At 38.2% G+C, this 24544-nt stretch overlaps 1 protein-coding gene across 1 annotated transcript; it reads right to left on the reverse strand.

The window, feature by feature from the left end:
• Positions 1–2380: 2380 nt before the first annotated feature.
• On the reverse strand, positions 2381–24508 carry LOC111343370 (fibroblast growth factor receptor 2). Its single transcript, XM_088760435.1, is given in 14 exon segments — positions 2381–4350; positions 6019–6115; positions 6720–6816; positions 7112–7152; positions 13966–14042; positions 15224–15343; positions 15545–15729; positions 16901–17017; positions 17877–18056; positions 19061–19168; positions 20161–20442; positions 22735–23007; positions 24064–24105; positions 24359–24508. Coding segments are annotated over 14 exon segments (3060 nt in total). The 5' UTR covers positions 24468–24508; the 3' UTR covers positions 2381–3018.
• Between the last annotated feature and the right edge of the window lie 36 nt (positions 24509–24544).

Raw genomic sequence — 24544 nt, forward strand, 5'->3', positions numbered from 1 at the left:
CATTCTTAAATTGTCATTTCAACTAAATCCAGGTCAGGGGCATGTGACCAGTATGGAATTCTTTCGTCCAGTAGTTCCAAGTGTGAAAGTCGTGCTGGCTTAAAGGTTTTACTTTTGTGTCTGTGAAGCTGGGAGCCTGAGTCCAGGTGTATAAAACTAAAGCCACACTTCAATTAGCTTAAGGGATGGTGAGAGGTAGTCAGAAAAAATAACCTGTGCTGCATGGATTTTGTTTTGGCTCTCTCCCCTTCCCTTTGCATTGCTATGGAAGCCTACTTAAGTGTGGCATAAGTTTTATGTACCTGGGCCCTGTTGAGTAACCAGGATAAGTGTTACCAGCTACCAGTAGCCATTGGTTGCAAAAAAAAAATTGTTTAAGCTTGCTTTCAGGAAGAATGTAATTTATTATTAAGTTACTATGCTAAATGGCAAAATGTGGGTTCTTTATCTTGTGTCTCTATCTGAGTGTAGAATATGTAATGTTATATTAAGAAATTAATGTATGAAATTTAAAAAAATACCTTTTAACATTAGCTACTGCCTATTTACATTAGCTCCCACTCCCCCCCCCCCCTCCACTCTGATTATGTCCAGCATCTGTGCACCACTTTTCAAAGTTCTCCCTCGGTAATCTTTGGGAATAGTTGATGAAAGTAAAAATCACTCAAGATAGTAATATTGTGCTCCCAAGATTCATCTCGTTCAATCTTGATAACTACACTATCCTTTGTGGTCCATACAACAAAGTAGCAGAATTTGCGCTTTGTCAGGAACATCAGGCCTTGACACTGATGCCAGTAAACATGTGTGGTAGACAGCGTATAATTCCCTTCCTTCTCCTCCAAGTAAAAGTCTTTGTGCCCACAAGCTTCCTTGATTGTCGCATTTCGATGTGTGTAGGGGCACTTACACTCAATCACCGAGTTGTCTCCCACAAGTCCATCAGGGGAAGCACCCAGAACTCCCGACTCGTGTAGCCAAAGGCCGGTCTGTACAGGTGTAAAGTTTGTGATGTTGGTGAAGGATTTCAGGGCCTCAGTCTCATTGTCCTGTCCCCATGCAATTGCTTTAACTCCACTCAAGTTGTATTCCCCAAGTAGTCGCTTGATAAGAGACGGTGTAACTCTTTTTGCCTGGAGGACGGAGCCAAAATTACTGGCAGTCAGGCGGCCTCTACGAGCTTGGTGCCATGCAGGGCTGTTTCGCTGGCCAGCCGTGAGGGTGCTCACAACATTTATGGTTCTCTCCTCTACTTTGGCATTCTCAATCAAGTACTCTAATTTTTTTTCCTTCGTAGATGCCATAAGGAAACCTTCTGAGTAAATGATATCCTCAATCGTCTTGATCGGGAGAGGGGTAGCAGGTTGTGGTTCGGGACTCAAGATCCAGCAGGTCCCTGTAAATTTGCCATAGCGCTTTAGTTCGCTGTACAGCCACATCCGATCTTCTCGGCTAGGATCGCGCGCCAAAGGGCTGTAATCCTTCTTCTTCGGTGGCGCTGGAAACATCTGGCTTGCAGACTGTACGCTTTCTGCCTTTCGCTTTCGTTTCCATTGGCATTCCAGGTCCGTCCTGCTAAGGTTATGGATGCCATAAATAAATATGGCTGCCGCGTGACTGCACTTGAACTCGCCGCGAGGACACTCGCATTCTGTGTTTTTTATTTCAAGGTTTTCATCGAAATAAATCTGATAAAAAGATAATTCGAAACAGACACGTAAGTTGCAATATATATTCCGCAATATAAACATTAAATTGGAGGTGAAATCGGGGTTGGGAGTTCTTCGAATTGAACATACGTGTTGTGATCCCAAATTGGCAACTTACTGTGACTTTGTAGTCCTTATTTTTCATGCTTGCTTGGACTTCACCTTTGATGACTCCCCTGGAATAAATAAAGCTTTGGACATGGTCGGATTTGAAGTGGTTTTCTCCGCGATCAAGCGATTTCCGCTCTCCAGAAAAGAAAGAAACGAGTGAGCATATCGATAAAGACGCCATGTTTGAAGTATGAGTTTAAACTGTTTAGACCAGAAAAAAATGTTGTCATGGCAACGTGACGTCACACATTAGGACTCTATTGCTTTGGAAATATGCTACGTTTGCTTGAAAAGCGAGGATAAGCTGGGAAAGAGAAATACACAAATCAGAACGAGGACAGCGCAACTGGATTTTCTTAATTCTTACCCTTTGATACTAAATGTTATCTTAGCTTATGGTTTCCTTCGAATCTACAATTAGATTTGCTCACATTAATATTCTTCTACTTTTGTCTCTTTTGTTCTTTAAGACTTTTTCTGCGTGTTTTCCTTTCTCTCCCTGAAAGTTTTCTACTCCGAACTGGCAATTTTGTAGCAATGGCTGGAGTAAACAAAACGGGTTTAGCTTACATAAGTTTATTGAAGCATTTTCAGAGTGTTTTACAACAAGTTAATTATTTTTAGTAGGGTCAATATTGATGGTGGCTTAAGAGATATCAACATCTATTTATTTGTCGTCAATGACGGTCACTTTGAGTTCTTAACAATAACTTTGCATTGAGACGAACAAACCAATAGCATTTTTCTTTTGTACATTACACTTACAAAAATTATGAAATATTACTTAAACTTAGAAAACACTCACCACCTCATTGAACATGTCTGACTTAGTCATAAAAATTATCTAAACAGCGATGCCTTTATTTTTTTGGTATCTTTTTGTCTCTATCACTCTACAGTCGATAATAGAAAAAGCACCCGCGGGTGCAACAAGTGAATAAACGCTAAACTAAAAAGTGTTAAAGTGAAGTAAATAAGCAAGTTTTCTTTCAAGGAAACTTCCACTTACCCTCCATTTACAAACTATAAAAATGATTATCATTACTAAGAAAGCATTATAATTGTAAGATGAACATTACATATTAAAATAAAGAGCTACAAAAAGGTAACCTTAAGGTTCTCAAAGTCTAGGCCACAGGCTATTACTGAGTAATATACGACTACAACATTGGAGACTCAGCAATTCTGGTATCATGCCTCAGTCCTGCACAAGAGGAGTTGCCTCGGATGACTCCTCGTCCACTTCATTTCCGGTTTCGTCTGTATCCACGGCCGTTAGTTGATAACCATTACTCTCTTGCACACCAACCTCTTCATCACAAAGGTCTACAGCATCACCTTTGTCCTCCACATGTTTTCCAATATCGTCTTGTTCATCCTCTGTGTTCTCAAGTTGGCAAGTCTTAGGTTCTTCACCTCCTGCCATCTTTACAGACTGTACTTCTGCAGCATCTTGATTTTCAGCATTGGTCTCAGGTTTTCTTGTTCCACCTTCTTCGACATCTTGAGGAGAAGCGGAATCAACATGGCCTTCTTCTTCAGTCAGGGGAGGGTATTCGAAAGAATCGACATCTTTTTTCTCGATTACAGGAGGGAATTGTGAGGCATCAGGTTTGTTCACTTCAGTGGCAAGTAGATGTGCTTCAGAGTTGGGATCTTTTTCAAACAGAGGAGGGCATACTGTGGCTTCCAAGCCTTTTTCCCCAATCATGGGGGAGCATGCTAAGTTGCTGGAATCTTCCTCCTCAATCACGAGAGAGAATGTTGAACAATCATGATTTTCCTCATCAGTCACAAAGGGGCATGCCAGAGTACCACGACCGTTATCATCCATCACCGAAGAAGATGGCAAAGGATCGATATCTTCTTCCTCAATCACAAGAGGGCACTCAGGGTCGTCAACTGCTTTTTCCTCAAGCCCAAGAGGGCACTCGGAGTCACCTAAATCTTCCTCCTCGTTCTCGCTGAGGTATGGTAAAGTATCACTCTCGTGAAGGTACGCTGAGACATCAATATCTTTTTCATCACTCTGAAAAGAATGTGCTGCCCCACCTTCTTCTCCTACTTTGATTCCGAGAGGGAAAGCTCTAGCACAATCTTCTATTGCAGCCACAAACGGTTGCGCAGTAGCGCCGTGTTCACTCACTTTACGGTCGGGATTTGCTGCAACTGCTCCTTCGTCTGCTACGTTAACTCTGAAGGGGAAAGCTGTTACACTGCCGTCTATTGCAACCATAAAAGGATGCGCAGTAGCACCGTGTTCACCCACTTCCCAGTCGGGATTTGCTGCAGCAGCTCCTTCATCTCCTATGCTAATTGTGAGAGGGAAAGCTGTAGCGCCATCGTCTATTTCAACCATAAAAGGATGTGCAGTAGCACCGTGTTCACCCACCTCACGGTTGGGATTTGCTGCAGCTGCTCCTTGCTCATCCGGTCCTGCATCTTCTTGATTTTCAACAGCTCCACGATCATCAATAAACCTGTACTTATCGTGATCATACTTTTCCATGTCCACGATATCCACATATGTCTGTGATAAAGATTAGAAGGTAATCAGGAGTTAATTAGTTAGTTAATGAAGTCAACCATGGAGCCAGGAACAATCCAAAAATGAATCATTTAATAGATAATGAAAATTGCACAGACAGGAACCGATTTACGCGCATAAATCGATAAAGAAACAAAAGCAGGTAAAGTCGACCTCCTTGTCCAAATTTCCTAAAGTATCTCTTCAATAGGTGTTCCATACTCGCCATCAATTAACAAATAAGGAAGCCTTCACTATGCTCTGGTCTTTTGTAAAGAAAGCGGCCCGAGAGATCTAGGAGAAAACGCGAGACTTAGTCGAGTGTTGTTTCTAGCTACTTCTTTAACATTTGCTTTATGATGAAGATTCTGTCAAACTCCCAACGCATTCCTTGCTATTTTCAAAACAAACTCTAATTTTCGAACCAACCAAAAGTGTTGTTGCTATGTTCTATACTCCCACTAAACGTGTTACAATGAGCCAATCGGATTCTGTGCGAGAATGATTCAAGTAATTCGATTGGTTGAATAAGACTTCAGCCGTCAAAAATGTCAAATCATCAAAGTTCCCAATCTGTAAGAGTTCACAAACTTAAATAGTTCAGCAACTTCAATCTAAAAACATTTTCTATTCTTGATACAGAATTTGAAAGTGAAATGCACTGTGAAATCAGCCCGAATCGTGTCTCATAAAAACATGCAAGTTATTTGAAATAGTAATTGGCAAGCAAACTGCCCGAGGCGTATGTTTTATGAATGAACGACTGCCAAATTCTTAGGAACTTGAAGATAGCTCGGCATGACCGCGTTGTAACATACGGTTGTTGCTACTGATGTGGCCTTCCACTCAAAGTATCGGAAAGGACATTAGAGTGAGCCCTTAGTTGTTCTCTCTGAGATTTCTGAGGCATGCCTCACTGCGATGACCGGAGATCAACAGTCGCTTCGCACCATCATGATCTGTATGAATTTCAACAGTTATGCTAGCCTGGTTATATTTTCAAGTTTCATTATTTTTTTTTGTTCTGTTATGTTTTTTAAAACGAAAATATATAAACTATACAAGTGTGCCTGTGTTTCAGTTTTGTTACCGTATAAAGGCTCACAATCTGACTCAGCGCGAAAACATTCAAGCTGTCCTTTTCTTTTTCTTTTTGAGGATTTTTGTCTCCTATCAAGTACCGATAACGTTAATTACGGCAGTTGGCTTGTTTACAAACCCTTGTTTGGTTCTTCTGTAGCTACTTGCCGAGTCATTTTTTCCGAAACCTCGCTTTCAATTAACGAAAAATAAAAATAAATAAATAAATAGGTCTTTATTGTTTTATAAGTAGAGAGAAGTCTGGAAAAGGGTCGAAGAACAAATTGGCCGATGGCGGACAGCTTTAGCTCAGCTCCGTGTTTAGTAATGTAATAGAACACGCTCTTTCAGCCATTGACAGAGCGCATTATATCCAAGCTTCAATATAGTATAATTAATGTTAATGAAATTACCTGTGATTTTAATACACTGTCCTGTACCTCATGAAAACATACAAATGATTTCGGAAAGGAGTAAAACTAGTCTAACATGCAAACACAAGACAACAAAGAGAAACAAATACCAAAATGCACAACGCAAAAAACCCAGAACCGACGACGTATTTTCTGAATAAGATGCTGTATGGCAAACCTTTGTTTTAAGATAGGTATCCATTGTTTTGCAGAGGTTCACAAAATGTGGCCGGGCAGCAGTTTGATATTTCCAGCAGCTTAACATCACTGCGTATCTATAGGAAAACAGTGAAATTATCGTTCTGTAAGAGTTGGGTTACCACAACTAACTACAATTATACCTGAAATGCTAAGTTTACCAAAAGAAAAATCGCTTGATTTACCTTGTTACATTGCAGTTCAAATGGAGCTTGGATCAAAAAACCCAACTTATTCTAAATTTGTCTCATCAACCTTGAACTGACCAAAGTGGGCGATGTGAATCTCGTTTTTAAAATGTCTTTTTGTTGTTTGTTTTGTTTTTTCCTTTTTTTTTTGTTTTGTTTTGCTTTGTTCTGTTTTTGTTTTTTTGCTTCTGTTTTGTTTTGACTTTGCTTTGCTTTTGTTTAGTTTCGTTTAATCAGTTTTGTTTTGTTTTTGGTTTTTTTTTATAGATAGCGCAAATTTTTTAGGAAGGCTATTTATTCAGTCTGAACAGATTTTAAGGTTCACGAGGTATTTACATCATCACCATTATCGCTCTTTTCATCATCTGATAAAATTAGTGCAAGCTACAACAAACCCGACCACGATAGCTATCGCATCTCGCTTTATTTATGTAACGTTATATTTTTTTTGTACAACCCATGTTCAGTATTATATAGAAGAAGCCGAACTTACAAACTGTCGTCGATATGTTCAGGCTTTGGCAAACGGTAGCCTTGATAAATTTTTCTCATTATCGTGGTTTCAGACCATCCTTCGTATGGAATGCCTCCTGTGGACAAATAAAAGAGCAGGACTGTTTTGTTGTAATCAGTTTCATCTCAATTACTACGATCGGAATGATTTCAAAGTTAAAATGCTAGTTATCGAAAAAAGATAGAAGAAAGGTTTTCAAACAATGTGATAAAATAGTTTATTGATCAGCGACATTGAGTATTGCCATTACTTCTCTATTATGCAATGCATCTGTAGCTGCTCATGGTGTAACCTTTCAACTAGCAATTGTGCAAGCAATTTCGGCGAGTATATTTTGTGAAAGTAAACTAACAAAGAAGTGAACTGAGTACCGATTGTGAAGATTTCAAACAGGACTATGCCATAAGACCACCTGTGGAATAAATAGAGGGATGACAACTCATGTCAACTAGGGCAGAAAAATAATCTTTAATTCAGACACTTCAAATGTTTTACAATATGTTTATCAAGATATAAAGAAAGCCTTAAAGATAAAAAGTCCATAGTTATTTATTTGATCATCCATTTATCTTTTCATCTCCTTTTTCTCATAGTCAGGTTTTAAGAGATGTCACCAAAAATCAGACAATTCACAAATCACCGGCAACAGTCAAAAAATTGAGTTGGCTCATATTCTAGTATTAGGTAGGCCTATAGGTAAAACAAACCAAGACATAGGTAGTTTGTTGAAAAATTTTTTTTTTTGGAGAAAATTGATAAAACTCAGTTTAGGCATAATTAGCTTCATTCGAAGGCCGAATTTAGCCCATTTTTATAGGCCTCGCTTGTACTTGTAAAAGCAGTGAAAAACTTACTTATTCCACAGACTTTTAAAAAAATGTCTCCCCTATGTTTTCACAAAAAAGTAGAATCACTATTCAGATTTGAAATAAAATAAGGATTTTTCTATCTGCTTACTTAGGTGCCGTGTGAAAGGTAGGGTAGCTTCAAAAAACTATTTTCATATGTGCTAATTGAAATAAACTTTTATTATTGGAATCTCTATTTGCGGATGATCATGGCTTCACTCCAAGAGACAGAAAAGGGTTTAGGGGAATACTACCTTTGCGGTCATGTGACGAGGAAATAGCAGGGCATTTGGCTAATTTTTCAATCAGTGGTGTGTTCACCGAATTTGACTTGATAATGAGTACAGCAGCTGTTTTCCAAAGACCCAACCATGTTGATACATGGAAAATATGCCCATTTCATCGCTCAAGACTTGGTCTTGGACGGACTCCAGGGGTAAATACGAAGTGCAGAGTGCCAGCAGATATTTTCGGGCATAAAGCGAAGAAGCTTCCCAAAGCAGACAGAGGGTTAAGGAAAGAGGATTCGCAGTTCATTTTCACGAATCAGGGCATCTTAATCCGGTTGGTTCAGGTAATTATCCTATTTCCTTGCGATCGAGTTTAACTCCTGTTTTATTATTGTTGTACTTCTTGATGGCATGCGCACCGAAATGTTTTTCAACAGTTAACAATTGCGTCACCAAGTTGTATTCATTCAGTAGACTCCGCCCTTATAGACACGCCCTGCAGTTAGCTATTATCAGTCAGGCGAGGGGAGTTGTACTACCATTAGTCATGGTACAAATTCAAATAAAATAATTTAATTAGTCATCTATTATTTAGTTATGTTCTAATTCATTTGTATTTCAGTTCTATTTTTCATCTTTTAATAGTTTTGCTTTGAAAACTACAGATTATGCATTGTATGTAGACATGTCTCTGGTTGTTAGTCTGTCGTCACCAAGAGACAAACTGAATATGTATTTAGAATCAAGAGATGTCAGTTCCATTCGACTTGTACTTTCTTCTCCGTAGAATGAAGCCTCGGAGCGCACTAAGCGTTACAATGCCAATATAGGATGACGTATGATCACCACTTGCCTCGATGAACTAGCTCTCAGACAACCTGATGAAGTACTTGATTGTTTAGCAAGATCGAAGTTTAAAGGCGTGGGTGATAGTCTTGACTACACTTTGCTTGAAGCTCTTTGTGAGTGTTATAAGAATGCAAATAACTGATCCAAAAGGCGACAAGTGCTGTCCATTGTGGTCAGTAAAATAGGTTTTAATGATCTGAAAAAATGGATACCAGACCTGACGCGGTACAGAGTTAACATTGCTCGACATCGCTGACTACTCTATGCCACGCCTGGAAATATTTACTGGCACTCTACATTTAGTATTTCCCCCTCGAGTTTATCCAAGACCAAGTCTTGAGCGATGAAATGGGCATATTTTCCATGTATCAACATCGTTGGGTCGTTGGAAAACAGCTGCTGTATTCAATATCAAATCCTATTCGATGAACGCACCAGTGAATGAAAAATGAGCCAAATGCCCTGCTATTTCCTTGTCACACGATAGCAAAGGTAATATTCGCCTATTCCCTTTTCTGTCTTTTGGATTGTAGCCACAATAATCCATAACAAGAGATCCAAATGAACAAAAAATTTCCAATCTTCAAAATATTTAAACTAAGTTCTTTACTTGTTGCGTTTTATCAGATGAAATAAACTGTGACGTTACGTTTTATTGGTACTTGCCTACAAGTAGTAACAAGTTTAAAAAAATGTCAATTTTATCTGAACGCAAAACCTCTCATTCCTCCTATTTGGATTTTATATAGAAAATTTCCAGCAAGTTTTCGAGTTGAGAAATTTCAAACCACCTGCTTTAAGGAATATAAATCTAATAATTGCATGACATAAGTCACGCAGCGACAACCATGTCTACTCATTTCTATAAAACGAATGCTTTTGGAGAAAACCAAAACAACTTCTATCGTATTGCAAGTACTTTGAAGACGAAACTTATACCATTCAAGTATTCATTATTCCCACTAACTGCAAATGATAAACAAGTCGGTCTTTTCTTTCACGTCGCCGACTTCGCCGAAAAGCAAAATTCCTCTGAATTTAAACCATTCGTATGCACAAAAGTTGAGTGTGATAAGATATTTCAAAAGCCACTTTGGCTCACTTCTCTGGCTATTTATTCTAGAGTTTCAGGAAGGTCCTATTTGTGGCTCATAGAGCAGCACAATCCAGCCTTCCAGGTAGCATTTCGAAAAAATTCTATAAAAATCCAGTGGTAAATTGTGCTGCCAAATGAATTTGACCATGGACTCTACTATAGTGGAGCTTTTATTTCATAAATGTAGCTTTGCTCTCAAGTAATTAGACAGAGAGGGACCTGGAGCTGCAGTCAGGTGAAATCTGAGGTCAAAATCACAACCCAAAATTGCCATTTTTCAAAAAAGGATAACATTTACCTGCCCTCTTGCATAACTTTCATACCACATCCAGTGTATACTTTAGTGACCCGTTTATCTAAATGAGTTGAGAAAAATTTGGCTTATCAAGATTTTTTAAGGGTTTTGGCAGAAACTCTCCATGCCCCCATGAGGCCAAGCAAAATGGAATCTTTAGCATAATTCATGCTATAAACAGACCAAATTCTAGACATAAAGCCTTTATTTTGTATTTATTGGGTTAAAATGAAACATTAAAGCCAAATAAGCGTCATTACTCCAAAATACCTCGACTCATAGCTTACAAGTGCTCTACGATGGCCTCTGATTAATACTACAAGCACCCGGGTTTACCAAAATAAAGATAATTTTTTATCTTTGAAAACCTAGTACCCATCATGGAGCACAAATGATGATGTTCTCACCTAGGTATAACAATCTTTTTTAAAGATGCTTGAATTTTCTTTGATTTATATTTTTCAGGTCATATTTCCGTATATACTATACTCATAAACACGCAGTCTCCATATTTTGTCAGGCCAATTTCTTCATGCAATATGAAGTGAGATTAACGAAAACGACCATTAACAGAAGATCGATGGTTAAACTTTTCATAGCTTTGCTAGCCCTTATAAATACAAATGATGGCATCAGTAAAAGAGCAGGATGATACATACAAGGTGTAGTGAATGGCGTCCAGGTTACCTGTGATCCATCCGATCTCCCTGCTACGTCAAATCATCCAGCAGTAAATAAGAAACCCACAGTTAGGAGAGCTGGATAACAAATATTTTGTGTTGCAGTTTCTTTGAAACATGCCATGCAACACCTCGAGATGCGATTGTTATTGTATCGACAGGCCCACCATATTGGACGTGAGGGTGAGAGGATTGGACTAAGTCGAGGAGTCACGCAACCTTCACTGAGTTCTATGTAACGCGGGTTTGTTGACTATCACTTGTGACAATCACAGGAATTTGCTAACTGTAGAAGAGGTTCATAATACAACGCCCTACGATTAGCACTATTTATAATTTTAACTTGAAAAAGCTTGCACAATGACTGTAGTTGTCTGAGTTTCTGCTTTTGCAACATCTTTGCTAATCTTCCCTTGGCAGAGAGTTCGCGAAAGTTGAAATCTTCATACAAAAGCCAATTAAAAAACAACCAAACTATTTTTGAAACATGTGTCCTAAGCTCTTTTCATAAGAAATAGATCCAGGAGAATTTTTTTTGGAAGGGAAGTTCAGAGGAACGCTCTTAGCGAGAGTGGTGCTTAAAAAGCCATTTGCTACATTTGTGCGCGTGTACAAGCCCTCTCTGATACTTTGAATTACCTATACTTGTAGCTTTGGTGTTACGGTATTTTCCAAACCGCCAGAAAGATATAACTCGTACAACTCAACTACTTTATTGACTGACGTAATAACTACGAAGCGATATCGGCAACCAGTACAATAATTATCTTTTTCACTTAGCTACGGAGCGATATAAATACTAATGCAGTCAGTATCCTTATAACTTAGAGCCCTTTACAAATAATATCACTTAAATCTCAGTGTACTACCGCACAACTCACAGTTCTCTTGAAAATCTTTTAAAACTTGTCGACGTCCACAATACTTTCTCTCACGTAGCCTTCCACACGGCTTTCAATTCCAGTAAACAACTCTGTCCGGCTCTCGCTCCTCTGGGCTCTTCGCAACAGCAGTTATAGCTCACTAAAAGGCCTTTCTCTTTAAGCTAGCGTGACTCCTTTTATATCTTTCAGAAAAGTTCTAGAATGTTCTAGAGATCTGTAATATTGCTATTTTTAGAAACATTACACTATGATTACATCATAACAAAAATATGCTGCGTCACGGTTCTAGAAGGTTCTCCTTAAAGTTCTCGCTTAGTCATCATGACTAAATGTTCTAGAAACTTCTTCGTTCTATTTTTAATAATTACGTAACGCAACGCACTCTAGAAAAATATGGGCGCTCTCCATAACATTGGTAACGCCCGGTCTTCTACTCGCCCCAAACCCACCTGACAACCTTGAACTTGTGTTTTAACCTAGCAGTTAGGTCATTATCGCAAGACAGCAAAGGAGTCATTCCTGTTTCGTGCAGAGCCTATGACGCGGCACCGCACTGATCATTTACCCCTCCAAAGGAGCAAAGCGCCATCGTAAAATTATCCTAAGACTTCTTATCGCTACACTTTTAATATTTGAGAAGGACACAAACAACATTTACGTTTGAATAGGGGGATGAATAGACACTCGGTCCAGTCCTAATACTCTCACGTTCAAAATGGCGGGTCCTATTGGCATCATCTCGTGTCTCGTCTGGAATATTTCATATAAACATAAATAATTTTTTGTCATCCAGATCTTCTGACTGTGGATTCTCTCTTTTTGGATGGTTCCATTTATTCAGTTCTAAAGTACCCAAGATCTCTGGTGGATGACAAGTCACCTGGACAGTGCTCACTGCAGCACGCAAGCTTATGTATGTATGGTATTTGCAGGAGCTATTCAGTCTATTCAAACATCAGACGTAGATCATCTTTTAACTTTTCTGGTCACTTTATTTTCAATGAAAAAATGGCCTGACAAAATAAAGAGCCTTTGCATGCTTGGAGTATAATATGTACGGAAGTATGGCCTAACAAACATAGGTCAGGAAAAATTCAAGCATCTTTAAAAAATATTGTCATATCAAGGTCAGAACATCATAATTTTTGCTCTTTGATGGGTACAAGATTTTCATAGGAAAAAAGTACCTTTATTTTTCCAAACCACTAGGTGCCTGTGCTGCTATTTATAGGTCTTCTTAGAGCATTTGTAAGCTATGAGTCGAGGCATCTCTAAAGAAAGACACCTGTTTGGCTTTAATGTTTCATTTCCACTCACCAAATACAAAATCAAGGCTTTCTGTCAAGAATTTGGTCTGTTTATAGCATGAATTATGTTAAAAAAAATCCATTTTTCTTGGCCTCTGAGGGGCATGGAGAGTTTCTGCCAAAAACCTAACAAACCTCGATAAGTAAAATCTTTCTCAACTGTGTTTGATAAATTGGCTTACTTAAGTACATACTGGATGTGGTATGAAAGTTATGCAAGAAGGGAGGTAAATGTTATTGTTTTTTGAAAAACAGCAATTCTGGTCGTGATTTTCACCTCAAATTTGACCTAACTTTAGTCTAGTTGCTTCAGAAAAAAGTTACATTTATGAAATACAATCTCCACTTTAGTAGATCTAGAGTCCATTTTCAATTTCATTTGGCGGCACAATTTACCAGTGGAGTTTTACAGCACCTAGAAGGATGAATTTTTGGTGCTCCATAGGCCAAAAATGGGCCCCTCCCCCCGAGAACCTAAATCGTTAGAGAAGCGAGACAAAGTGGCTTTTGAAATATCTTATCTCACTCACTTTTTGTGCCAGGTTTCAGTCAAATCGGTTGACCACCACTTTTAGCCCCTGGAACACCTCCTCAGACAGGGACACTGAGCTATTGCCTGTTAAACTTAATACTAATCCAAATCTTATATTCCAGTTCTGCCCTCAGATTTCCCGGCTCGACGTGTCCTAATGATACTCTGGGCCGGGTTGTTCAAAGCTGGGTTAAGATAACCCAGGGTTAGTGTGAGATTTGATATCAGATCTGAAAGCTCTGAGAGAAATTTTAGTTTAATTCCATTTGTCTACAATTTGATGATTGAATGTCCTAGATAGATTTACGAAAATTAGCCCAAAACGCCTTTTGATCAGAGAAATTTAGAAACCTGGATTAAAATTTAACCCTGGGCTAGTGCTAATCGGCCTTTAAACAACTGGACCCTGATCAATAAAGCACTAATTATTCTAAACCTTTGAACTCGTCAAGCAAGTATCGTAAACAGGTTGATAATGTATATAATGACGAGTGCAGTACGTACACATCACTTTTGGTTGACAGCCGTTCCACATGGCCGTAAAGAATCTCGGGTGCACTCCATTTGATTGGGATACATCCCTGGGTGCGTATTTAGAATAGTATTAGCATATGTCATTTAAAGACTCTGCAAAGCAATATCTGAAGTATATTCCATAAAGATTTATACCGTTTTTCACCAAAGATGTAAGGAGTCGCGATAAATTTAAGAGCAACACAAGCGTTTCTACACATTCTTTAGATACAAATCACGCGCTACTTTTTCTTTACATCTCCTGTGTTACTCTAACCTTCTACATGTTTGAATTGGTATTCTTGACTTAAAAGAACATTTGTGAGAACCTGCATTTGAAAGAACCGCCTCCCGGTTAGCTCAATTGGTTGAGTGCCGGACTGTTGTGCGGTAGGTCGAGGGTTCAAGCCCCGGCCGGACCAACACTCAGGGTCTTAAAAATAACTAAAGAGAATGTGCTACCTTTCTATAACATCAACAAATGGATAGACATTCTAGTCTTCTCGGATAAGGACGAATAAACTGTAGGTCCCGCCTCCTGCATCTGTTCATTAGTTAATTTGATTAGGCGGAGGACGTTAAAGAACCCAATCACGAGATTACTGTGATGTGGTCTGGCCTGTTCAGTGGGAATTAGGGGGAGGGGGCATCTGTCAGGTTCGCCTTTATTTGATTGTAAACTGCTTAGCAGTCTGGTAAAGTCCCCCACACAGTGTTATGATTATTATTATGATTATTATTATTATGTTTATTATCATTATTTGTTGTAGTAATTATTATTATTACTATTATTATTATTACTATTATTATTATTATTATTATTATTATTATTATTATTATTTGTCAAATACGATTTTCTTATTCCCTGCGTTTACTCTTTTGGTACAGTGTACATTTTTTTTTTGTTTGTGTGAAAGGTTCGAAAGGATCAGAATGGGATTCTGATAAGGGACACAGATTTGGCGGTAAAACGGTATAAAAGAAAGTAAGGTTCGTGAGGATAGTTCACGTTTTGGTTTGAGTTTCAAAATAGAGGCCTAGTTGACGTCATTAACTGGCAGACGCTCATTTTTCGTTTTAGTTTTTTCGCATTTGAATCTTTTATACCAACAGTCCCAAAACAAATTTCTCGTCTATACCTCAGGTTTATACGTTAAGGAAGCTAACCTCACAATATGGTATATGATTTATTTGATGACACTCAAATAAAAATCGCCTAAAAAAGTGATTAAGAAATTCTGAAAATTACCTTCTTGGCATTTCCTGTGCCATATTTGAAATCCTGATAAGAGAGCCCAAAATCAGTCAACTTGCATACACGATGCTCATCGAGAAGGATGTTGCGAGCTGCAAGATCGCGATGAATTATCTGAAATTGAAAAAAGGATCCGATGGACCGGAAACGAAATAAATAAAGAAAAAGCATTTTTCCCATCAGAGAGGAAAATGGAATAAAGAGGTATGTTTCCGACTGTTTTCGTGTGACTTAGTGATTCCAATGTGCCTGATCATTTTAGTCGTGTGGTGATCGATTTGCGTAATGCAAATCAAGAGGAGTTTGAGCACTTACCCCTCTAGACGCGAGAAATATCATACCATTTGCGATCTCTTTAGCGAACAGCACCATGTCATATGTTGTCAAGTGGTCGACCCTTCCGACCCCACGATGATAGTGGTCGAATACCCCCCTGGATTTTCTGAGGTAACCCAGCAAGTCACCTCTCCACAGGTACTCCATGATAAGTATTGGCTGAGCTAAATAAGTTAAAAAAGAAAGCGTTGGAAAATCAATATAAAGGAAACAGAGAAGACGTTCCAAATTCTAAATTGTTCTAAATTGTACATGCTTATTTTAATCATATGGCACTTTCTACCTGTTATAAATCAAAGTAGAGGCAAAGAAAATAGAAAGAAGGAAATACGCGGAAAGAAGTGCGAAGGCAAACCTACACATACGGCACATAGAGAACTACGGACAGACAGACGAACTGAAAGACACACAAAAAGAGAACGAAGATAAATAGGAAAAGACATGTCGTGCTAAATCGAACCTTCTATCACCATTACTACGTAAACGTTACAAAGCTAGAAAAAAGACTGAATAAACCACACGAAATGTAAATAGAAAAAACCAGGAAAGATTTATTACTCGACGTTTCGGGGTCATCGTGACTCCATTATCAAGAGACTAGTTTAAAAACATGCAAATCAGCTAATCATGTTAAACAACAACTGAACAGTCTAAGCTCGAAGTTAAGCGTGACTGTCCAACCAGTGTTCGTTAGCCCTAAGCTCGATCAACAACTTAAGCAACACGAAATTAAGCCCCCTATTGTTAACCAACAATGTGTCGTTTATGAATTTAAATGTAACCTGTGTGATGCAGGGTATGTGGGCTATACTCGTGGTCACTTACACGAGCGCGTAGAAGGGCACACAAGGAAATCATCTTCTATCTACAAACACTACCACCTCCAGCACAATAGTGAAATGCCTGAACGCTTGATCGAGCAATTCAACGTCATCACGAAATGTAACGGCAAATTTGATTGCCTTGTTAATGAAATGTTGTATATTCGCATGCGTAAGCCAACACTGAACGTGCAAACGGATTCCATCCGCGCCAAGGTGTTTGTTTAAGCCGTTAAGTCTAATTTATGCTATTCTTGTACCTTTCCTTATTTGCATGTTTTTAAACTAGTCTCTTGATAATGGAGTCACGATGACCCCGAAACGTCGAGTAATAAATCTTTCCTGGTTTTTTCTATGCCTTTGCTTTAGCAAATCCCTGCTGATGAAATGTAAATATTTCTTGAATTAGCTCACCATGGTAGTAACAGAATTTTTTCTACCGGCAGTTCACCTCAGTGATGTTTTTACCCTTACTGTGACTTAGCGGATTCCAATCATAACATTAGCTGATTACCTCCAACTGTAACACAGCCAATGAACTTAACAACATTCTCATGGCCCATTCTTCCAAAGAGTTTCAATAACTCGATCTCTCTCAGCAGGGCTTTCCTTCCTTCCTCTCCAGAGATTGCTAGGAAACCACAAAAACAAACAATGGAATGATGTATTCATAGAAACAATTATTTTATGGTTAAAGTGCTCATCTAAAAGTGTTGAATATCTGATGTTAAATAATTGGCACATGTTACAGTGCATAAGGTCTACACATCTAAATCAAAACTCAAAAACTCATTCATGTTTGCTAAGAAAAAAAATTAGTTAGCGTTTCTCTTCATTTCTATGATATTTCATTTGTATGATATTTCTTCAACTAGATTCATCGTCTCTACCAATCAAATGTTATTCAATCCTTTGTTCAATTTTATTGTATTATATAAAGTTACTTCTTCCAAAATTAAATTTTAATGGGTATTTTGTTTTTTTTTTTGTTTGTTTTTGTTTTGTTTTGGTTTTTTTATGGTTTTGTTTTTATTGATCAGTTTTCTTTCGTTTTTACGACTTATAACCGGTCCGCAATTTAATTTACGTAATGAGGTGATTCAGTTTTAAATCAGTTGGTTAAGTCTGGTCATGTACATCATGTATGGACATATGGTTCGAGTTTTTGTATATCCAAAACTGCACGCCCTCTTGGCCTCTTTGAGGTTGCATAACTAGATATTCTCCGTCAAAAGCCTCTCAGAGGGCAACATTGCAAAATATTCGACGTCAGGGGGAATTTGCCTTCAAATATTGACCAACGACAACCGCCGCAAGAAGAGAGAGCGTGTTTGAAGGTGGGATGAAATAAAAGTGAGACAATCATTTTCAGTAGAAGTTTCCACTTTTACACGCTTTCATAACATAAGTAGAGCGCAACGCGCGTTCTGATTGTTGAGCATACTTCAATCAATGCTTTCAATAACGAGAGATATTAAAAATTTACTTACGCAGGTAACACTTGGCAGCGACGGTACGATTTCCTCGTCTGCCACGGGACCGACCCAGTAGCGCTCGCCACACTGAGCCAAATGCCCCTCTGCCAATAGGCTCGCGAAAGTTCAGACGGTCAACTGCAATCTCCCATTCATCCGTGTTTACGTTTACCTGACCATTTCAACTTCATCTTGCTCTTCACTGAATAATTGCAGATGGAATTACACTTTAATTTAACTATGCCTGTGACCTACCTCTCCTCATGTCTCTAAGTCTAGCTCTTTTTTATATAAAAAGGCATCCATGCTAGTGTCTATGAAATAATTTATATTAATCCCGTCGTAAAATTCTCGTTTGCCTATGGAAAATTGTTGAAATAGGTGAAATTTGGATACTAGTTTACTGACTGAGACTGTGCCACATCATCCCAGTGCCAGAGATTGGATTTTTTAAAAAACACTGAATGAACACAGTGTGTGGAATCTGAAGATACCTTGTGCCGACTTAGTGCTTTGCATTGTACGTCATTTGAATACCGTGCCTCTTACGTGCCTGTCTAATGGTTAGTAAATGACTAACCAACGCCAGCCGAAGTGTTATCTAAATATAGGGATCGGTCTACAATCGAGTAAAAAGTAATATTTAAAATGTATCTACAAGAAGGACCAAGCTAAAATACGACACAATTTTCTCGGCAGTGGCGGTGAACAATTCTCTTCACAGACTTCTTCAAAAGTTGAAAATCTCAAGTATAACAACATCTCAAAGTAACCATTAGACAAAGACAATATACTAACTTCAACCTGCTGGGCACCTCTTGCAAAGCTTTTTCCAAGGATATGTAGAAAAAGATGGAAGAAATGGCTTTGTCATTAACTCAGTCAAAGCCTACGACTCGTTTAAAAAATCAAATTTAACTTATCTTAGACTATGACTAAAACTAAAAAGGAATAAGGTGGCTTGCCATGGTAACTAGCTGGATATAATTTACGACCCTCAGGTCATTTTATTAGCTAATTTATGGACTTGCGGGGAGTGAAAAGTGACCTTCGAACCAGTTATGGAAATGCAGAATGTGACCTGATATAAAAACTCATTTAGAAACCTAAAGATTGACATGTAAAAATTCACAATTGCCGAATCAAAACATCTTGTTTTCATCGGGTAACCTATGGCACCTCTTTAAAGTTCCTTTTACCTGTCGCACGGCGTTTTTTGATGTATGCACTGAGGGTCAGGAGGAAAATAACAGCAGCCACAGTTCCGCCAATATAGTACCACTCCAGTGAACTGCTGGAAGGAGCTCCTGGGGTTGGCGCATTCCATGTAGGAAGCAATTTAGTTTATTAACAAAGGCAACCAGTATCGTTAATTCTCGGGGTATAAAGTTAAAGGGATAGATTTATTTATCTATTTGTCTTGGCAGAATGAGGCAGATAGATGATAACAAGAAAAGAAGGAAGAAGCATAATATTTTGTCCATTGATGGAAGGAGAGAGAGATGGGCTGGTGGTAACAAACATCCAATACAGTACAATAGGAAAGGACTTCAAAATACATTGTGACTTAAACTCTGACCAGCGAGTTTCCTTCGTGCCATTACGTTTACCATTGCATCAGCAGATCTACTGCCAGCTTGGTTGAACGCCTCACATGAATATTTACCGCTATCACCAGGCTCAGTATCTGATATGGTGATATTGCTCTTAATTTCCCTTTTTCGATTTTGGCTATTGCGTTTTAAATGCTTGTGGCACAATCTTTTTTTCCAGTTCACATTCTTTTCTTTTTGGAATAGGCAAGTCAATTTTAGTTTCCCTCCTTCCAATATGGAAGGTAGCTCTTTTGGAAATATTTTGACAGTGGGTAGTTCTGTGAGGACAAATATGATACACCTCCAAAGACTATGACATGCACCGAAAGACATATTCATTTTTTTTTTGGACATCAGAGTTACCCCTAGAAGAGGTAACTCTCATGTCCAAAAAATATGCCGATTCTTTTTGAAGGTATTTTATTTATTTATCTATTTTTTTGGTGAGACTGCTTTTAAAGTGGTTAAAAACTCCGTGTAAATGTAAATTGGAAAAGTACCCGAAATACAAAAAATATCATCATAACAAATGATATAGTCATTTCCACGTATGAGATGCTGCTATTGTTTCTACCTTCGTTTTGATTTGATGATTTTAGTTTCAAGAAGATGAAAAAGAAAACAACAACAACAACAATGAAAAAGTTTAGAAACATAAAAAGGTTTTAGTTTACAGCAATGGCCTTGCAGTCACACTGGTTTACCTTCTACGTCCAATGTCACAGAAGAGCGAGCCGCAGTTCCTAGCTTGTTACTTGCTTCACAAGAATATTCACCACTGTCCTCTTCTACAACCTTAGTAATAACAAGTGTACTCTTTCTATCATCTAATCGGGTATCTATAGCTGCTCGTTCATTTAATGATTCTCCATCTTTTTTCCATAATATGTTTACGGTTTTCTCGTTGACTTTGCAGGTCAATGTGAGGACTTCTCCCATTGTGAGTGTTAGATGTGTCTTTGGAACAACTTGAGCAGAGGCTTTTCCTACATTGGGAAAGAGAAAATCGATGAAAATCCTAATGTCACATGAGAATTACAGATGAAGTATCACAACAAAACAAACTAACAAAAAAAAAAAACAAATAAACAATAATTTGGAAACGACCCGACCCAGATGTGGCCTTAATATAATTTTTTTCGGATATTTCAATCGACTTAGCCTCATTATCAGTTAAAAAGTTCTGCAAATCAACTCTGTGGATAGATGCTAGAGAGGTAAATATCCAAAGGAATTATTTCGAACATTTGATCGCCATATCACCGCATATTTCTTTCAGGAATGAAAGCATTCTTTTGTGCTTCCACGACCTTGCTCATTGTCAAGATTGTTAAGTTTTGTATCACGTGCAAAAATGACTTTTGAATTTCACTTTCGTTTTCAAATCCTTCTCCTCTACTCTGAACTTCATGGATCTCTCTGTCACAGAAATATCTTCGTTAAAATGTTCCCGCTAAGATGTACAAGGCACATTTTGAAGTATTTCGTATTCATCAACAGACGATAGCGCCACTACTCGAAGTTTTTCCTTTGCTTTATAAATCTTTCCAGATATACACATTTCACTCAAATAGCGGAATCCTTTCGAGTCTGGACTTGAATTTTGAGCTTCCTCAGACTTAGGAGAATTCTAACTTCGATAGTAATGAAACTTCAGCAATAATTATACATAGGGCGGGATAACCAAGAAATGAGTGATGAAAGAAATGAATGATACTGACCAGTGTGGCTTGGTTATCCTGCTCTATGCCAAATTATTTTTCGAGAAAGTCGCAAAATTAAAGTTCTTCGACTTTTCAACATCGAGGTTGCCCATAAGCCTGTCCGCTCCATCTCGAGCATGGTTAAAAAGTCAAAAGACAATATTGTGGAAGAAGCTTCCAGTAAAATCGTGTAAAAGATCAAATGTACAGATTGTGATTATGTTACGTTGGTCAAGCATCGCGCGTGCTAAAAAAGCACGCGTTAAAGAAAACACAAAGACCACAGCAACATTGGATGGAAACTCTTTGTTGGCCAAACACCATATGCTTCACAGTCTCCAGAGAGATTTGGAGAATCTTGAAATTATTGACAGATCATCGGCGTGGCTACAAGGACTAATTCTTGAAGATTGGCATTCCGTGCGAGATGGCGACGCTATAAACAAACACAAAGCGCTACCAAAAATATCCAACAACATTGAGAACTTTTAGAGCCATTAAGAATACTCTAGAGAATATTGTTATACGTAAAAAATTCCTTCGAGATTTAGTTTCATCCTACATAATGTAAAAACATCAAGTAGGACATCGTTAGACATTCGCATTAGTTATCTTTGCATTGCTCAGGCTTAAGAAAATTCTAGCCTCGATAATAATGAAACTTCAGGGTCTCTTTGTCTGTACACATCAGTTCATAATGGAAATTGTGTGTAGTATGGAAGCAGTCTATCTAATAATAATAATAATAATAATAATAATAATGAGTCTTTATTCATTCATTCATTCATGTAGTCACAGCCTACGTGTGACATTGCAAACAATTAATTTAAGATCAAGTACAATTAGATAAAATTAAAAAGACACCTATTAATAAAGGATTTCTTAATGCGTTCTGTTTTAACAGCAGGTAAAATAAAATCATGTCCTCTGTTTCGCAAAAATCTCTGTTTCTTAGGAGGTAATAGTTGATAAACGGGTGGGAAGGAGTATCTGTGATAATTTTCCATCCTCATAGCCCGTGAGCTCCCATTTCCCTCCTTTCTCACCTTCACCGTCATCTTCATCTCCACCTTCATCTCCAACATCTTTACCTCCACATCCATCCTTATGATAATTTAACCCTTTGAATGCCAACCCAGGTGCATGCCTCGCAACCAGCGGCCATATTGGATTTTTCATAAAATAATTTTACTCAACAATTTGAGCCCTTTGGCATTGTATAACTCTTTTTAGTAATCAATCTTGCACTACAATAGTCAATACATCAAATATGTATTTTTATTGGCTAGGTTATTACAACCTCTATGCCAGTGTGGTTGCATTTATAATAAAAAAACAATTTGATAAAAATGATTTTCAAAAACATCTTATATAACAGATTTCATTTCTTCTTTGTACTCCCAGGTCCTTTGAAACAACCACGGATAAAAACCTTGAACGACCGAGAAAAGAAACAAAATGCTTGTCAGAGGACGTATATATACGTCCTCGGTATCTGAGGGTCCTATTTTAGGACGTATATATACGTCCTTGGCATTCAAAGGGTTAACAACATAATTTTTTGATAAAACCTACCATGAACAAGCAGTGTTGCAGAGGAACTTGTTGTATTTTCTTTGTTTTTTGCTGTACACTTGTAAGTTCCATTCATCTCTTTTGTAACACTTGGCGATTCCAGGAGTGAATCTCCTTCTGCATCAGTTTGATAGATACCAGATGGCAGGTCAGCATTGTTAAAAGTCCAGACAAGTGTTGGTGTTGGAAAACCTGTGGCTACGCAACTTAAGTTTACAGGGTATCCTTCGGTAATAGATTGGTCTATTGGAGGCGTAGTGATCCGGAGACAGCCTCAAAGTAGAAAGATAACCAAAGGCCACGGAATAAACAACAATAATTTAAAAATGAGAAAATAAACTTAACATGAAAGAATAAAAGTATATTAGGATCTATTTGCAACCACGATCTGAAAAGCTGCTTCCCATGTTTTGTCCAATTTAACTCTGGTTTTTGAGAACCTCTGGCAAAAGAATTAATTTCAGAAGGAAGTTTTTTTGTAAAGGAAACTAATGATTATATGCAGCGTCGATTCCATTTCCTCCTCTCTCCTTCCATTTAACTGTCGCTCATCCCCTTTGTTTAGATTTCTCTTTCTCTCCAGTTGTCCGCTGCCGTAAAAGTCAAAGATGGCAGCTATGATCTCAACTGAGAAAATACTAAGCACTCACTCGCCAAAATAAAAAAAAGTTGCATTCGCTTTGTGCGACAAAAGTTAATAAGCGTGCGCTATGTCGTTTTGCAACGATAAACGGGAGGGATGGGGTGAGGTAAAGTTTCTGAAGAAATTGTGGTGCTGCATCAGTGGGAGTGTTTCATAAACTGAGTTGATAATGTAAATTGGCCAGAGCCAAAAGATTTTCTAAGTTGAGGTTTCGAGTGTTATCCCTTCGTCAGAGTTAATGCTCGAAACGTCAGCTTTAGGGAAGCAGGGATGGCGCAGTGGTGAGAGCATTCGCCTCCCACCACTGTGGCCCGGGCTCGATTCCCGGACCTAGCGTCACATGTGAGCTGAGTTCGTTGTTGGTTCTCGTCCTTGCTCCGAGGGTTTTTCTACGGGTCCTCCAGTTCTCCTCCCTCCTCAAAAACCAACATTCCAAATACCAACTCGATCTGGAAACAGTGGACAAGTAAGAGCCACCCAATAAAATGTCCATTCCTAAATTATTATTTTGTTATTATTTATCTTTGTGGTGGCTAATTCACTCTATCCACTCACCTCATAAAATCAAAGTATCTTTTACAAAGAATTTGAAAGTTGATAAAAGACCAGTTAAGGGATATCTGTGCAACATTTTCATCCGCGCACGAGGAATCTTATACTTCCCCCTTACAAATAAAACCACTTACGACCAATAGTCCGCGATTCCTGAGTCCTTGAGCAGTTGAATTCTGCAAGGTATTTTATATTTTGCTAAACCATAGTCAGTAATAGTTCATGCTTGGTTGTCAATCTATTGCACACTGTGTAATGCCAGTGACTTTTAATGCAGTCTGTATTTCAATCTATACATGAGAATTCACCGTTTGAATAATATAAAAGCTTATAAATACATGTACAGTCTTTGAAGTTGCAAAACGAAGGTAAAAACCTGTGATTGCACTTTCGAGTAACAAATTCTAAAACTTTCCTCTTTTCACATACCGACTCTTTCCCGACTCTGCAAGACGCTAGTGCAATTATCTTTGCAGACGCCACTCCAAGATGACCACGCCATACAACCTTCAAAACAATGTTGTACAAAAATAGTCATGCGTCAAATTGTTAATTTGTTTTACGCATGTTATCCCTTTTGCTATGCTCTTTTACCTCCTTTGCTGCATAAATCTG

Source organism: Stylophora pistillata, chromosome 5 (genome assembly GCF_964205215.1).
Source record: "Stylophora pistillata chromosome 5, jaStyPist1.2, whole genome shotgun sequence".
In the NCBI taxonomy this organism is placed as follows: domain Eukaryota; kingdom Metazoa; phylum Cnidaria; class Anthozoa; order Scleractinia; family Pocilloporidae; genus Stylophora; species Stylophora pistillata.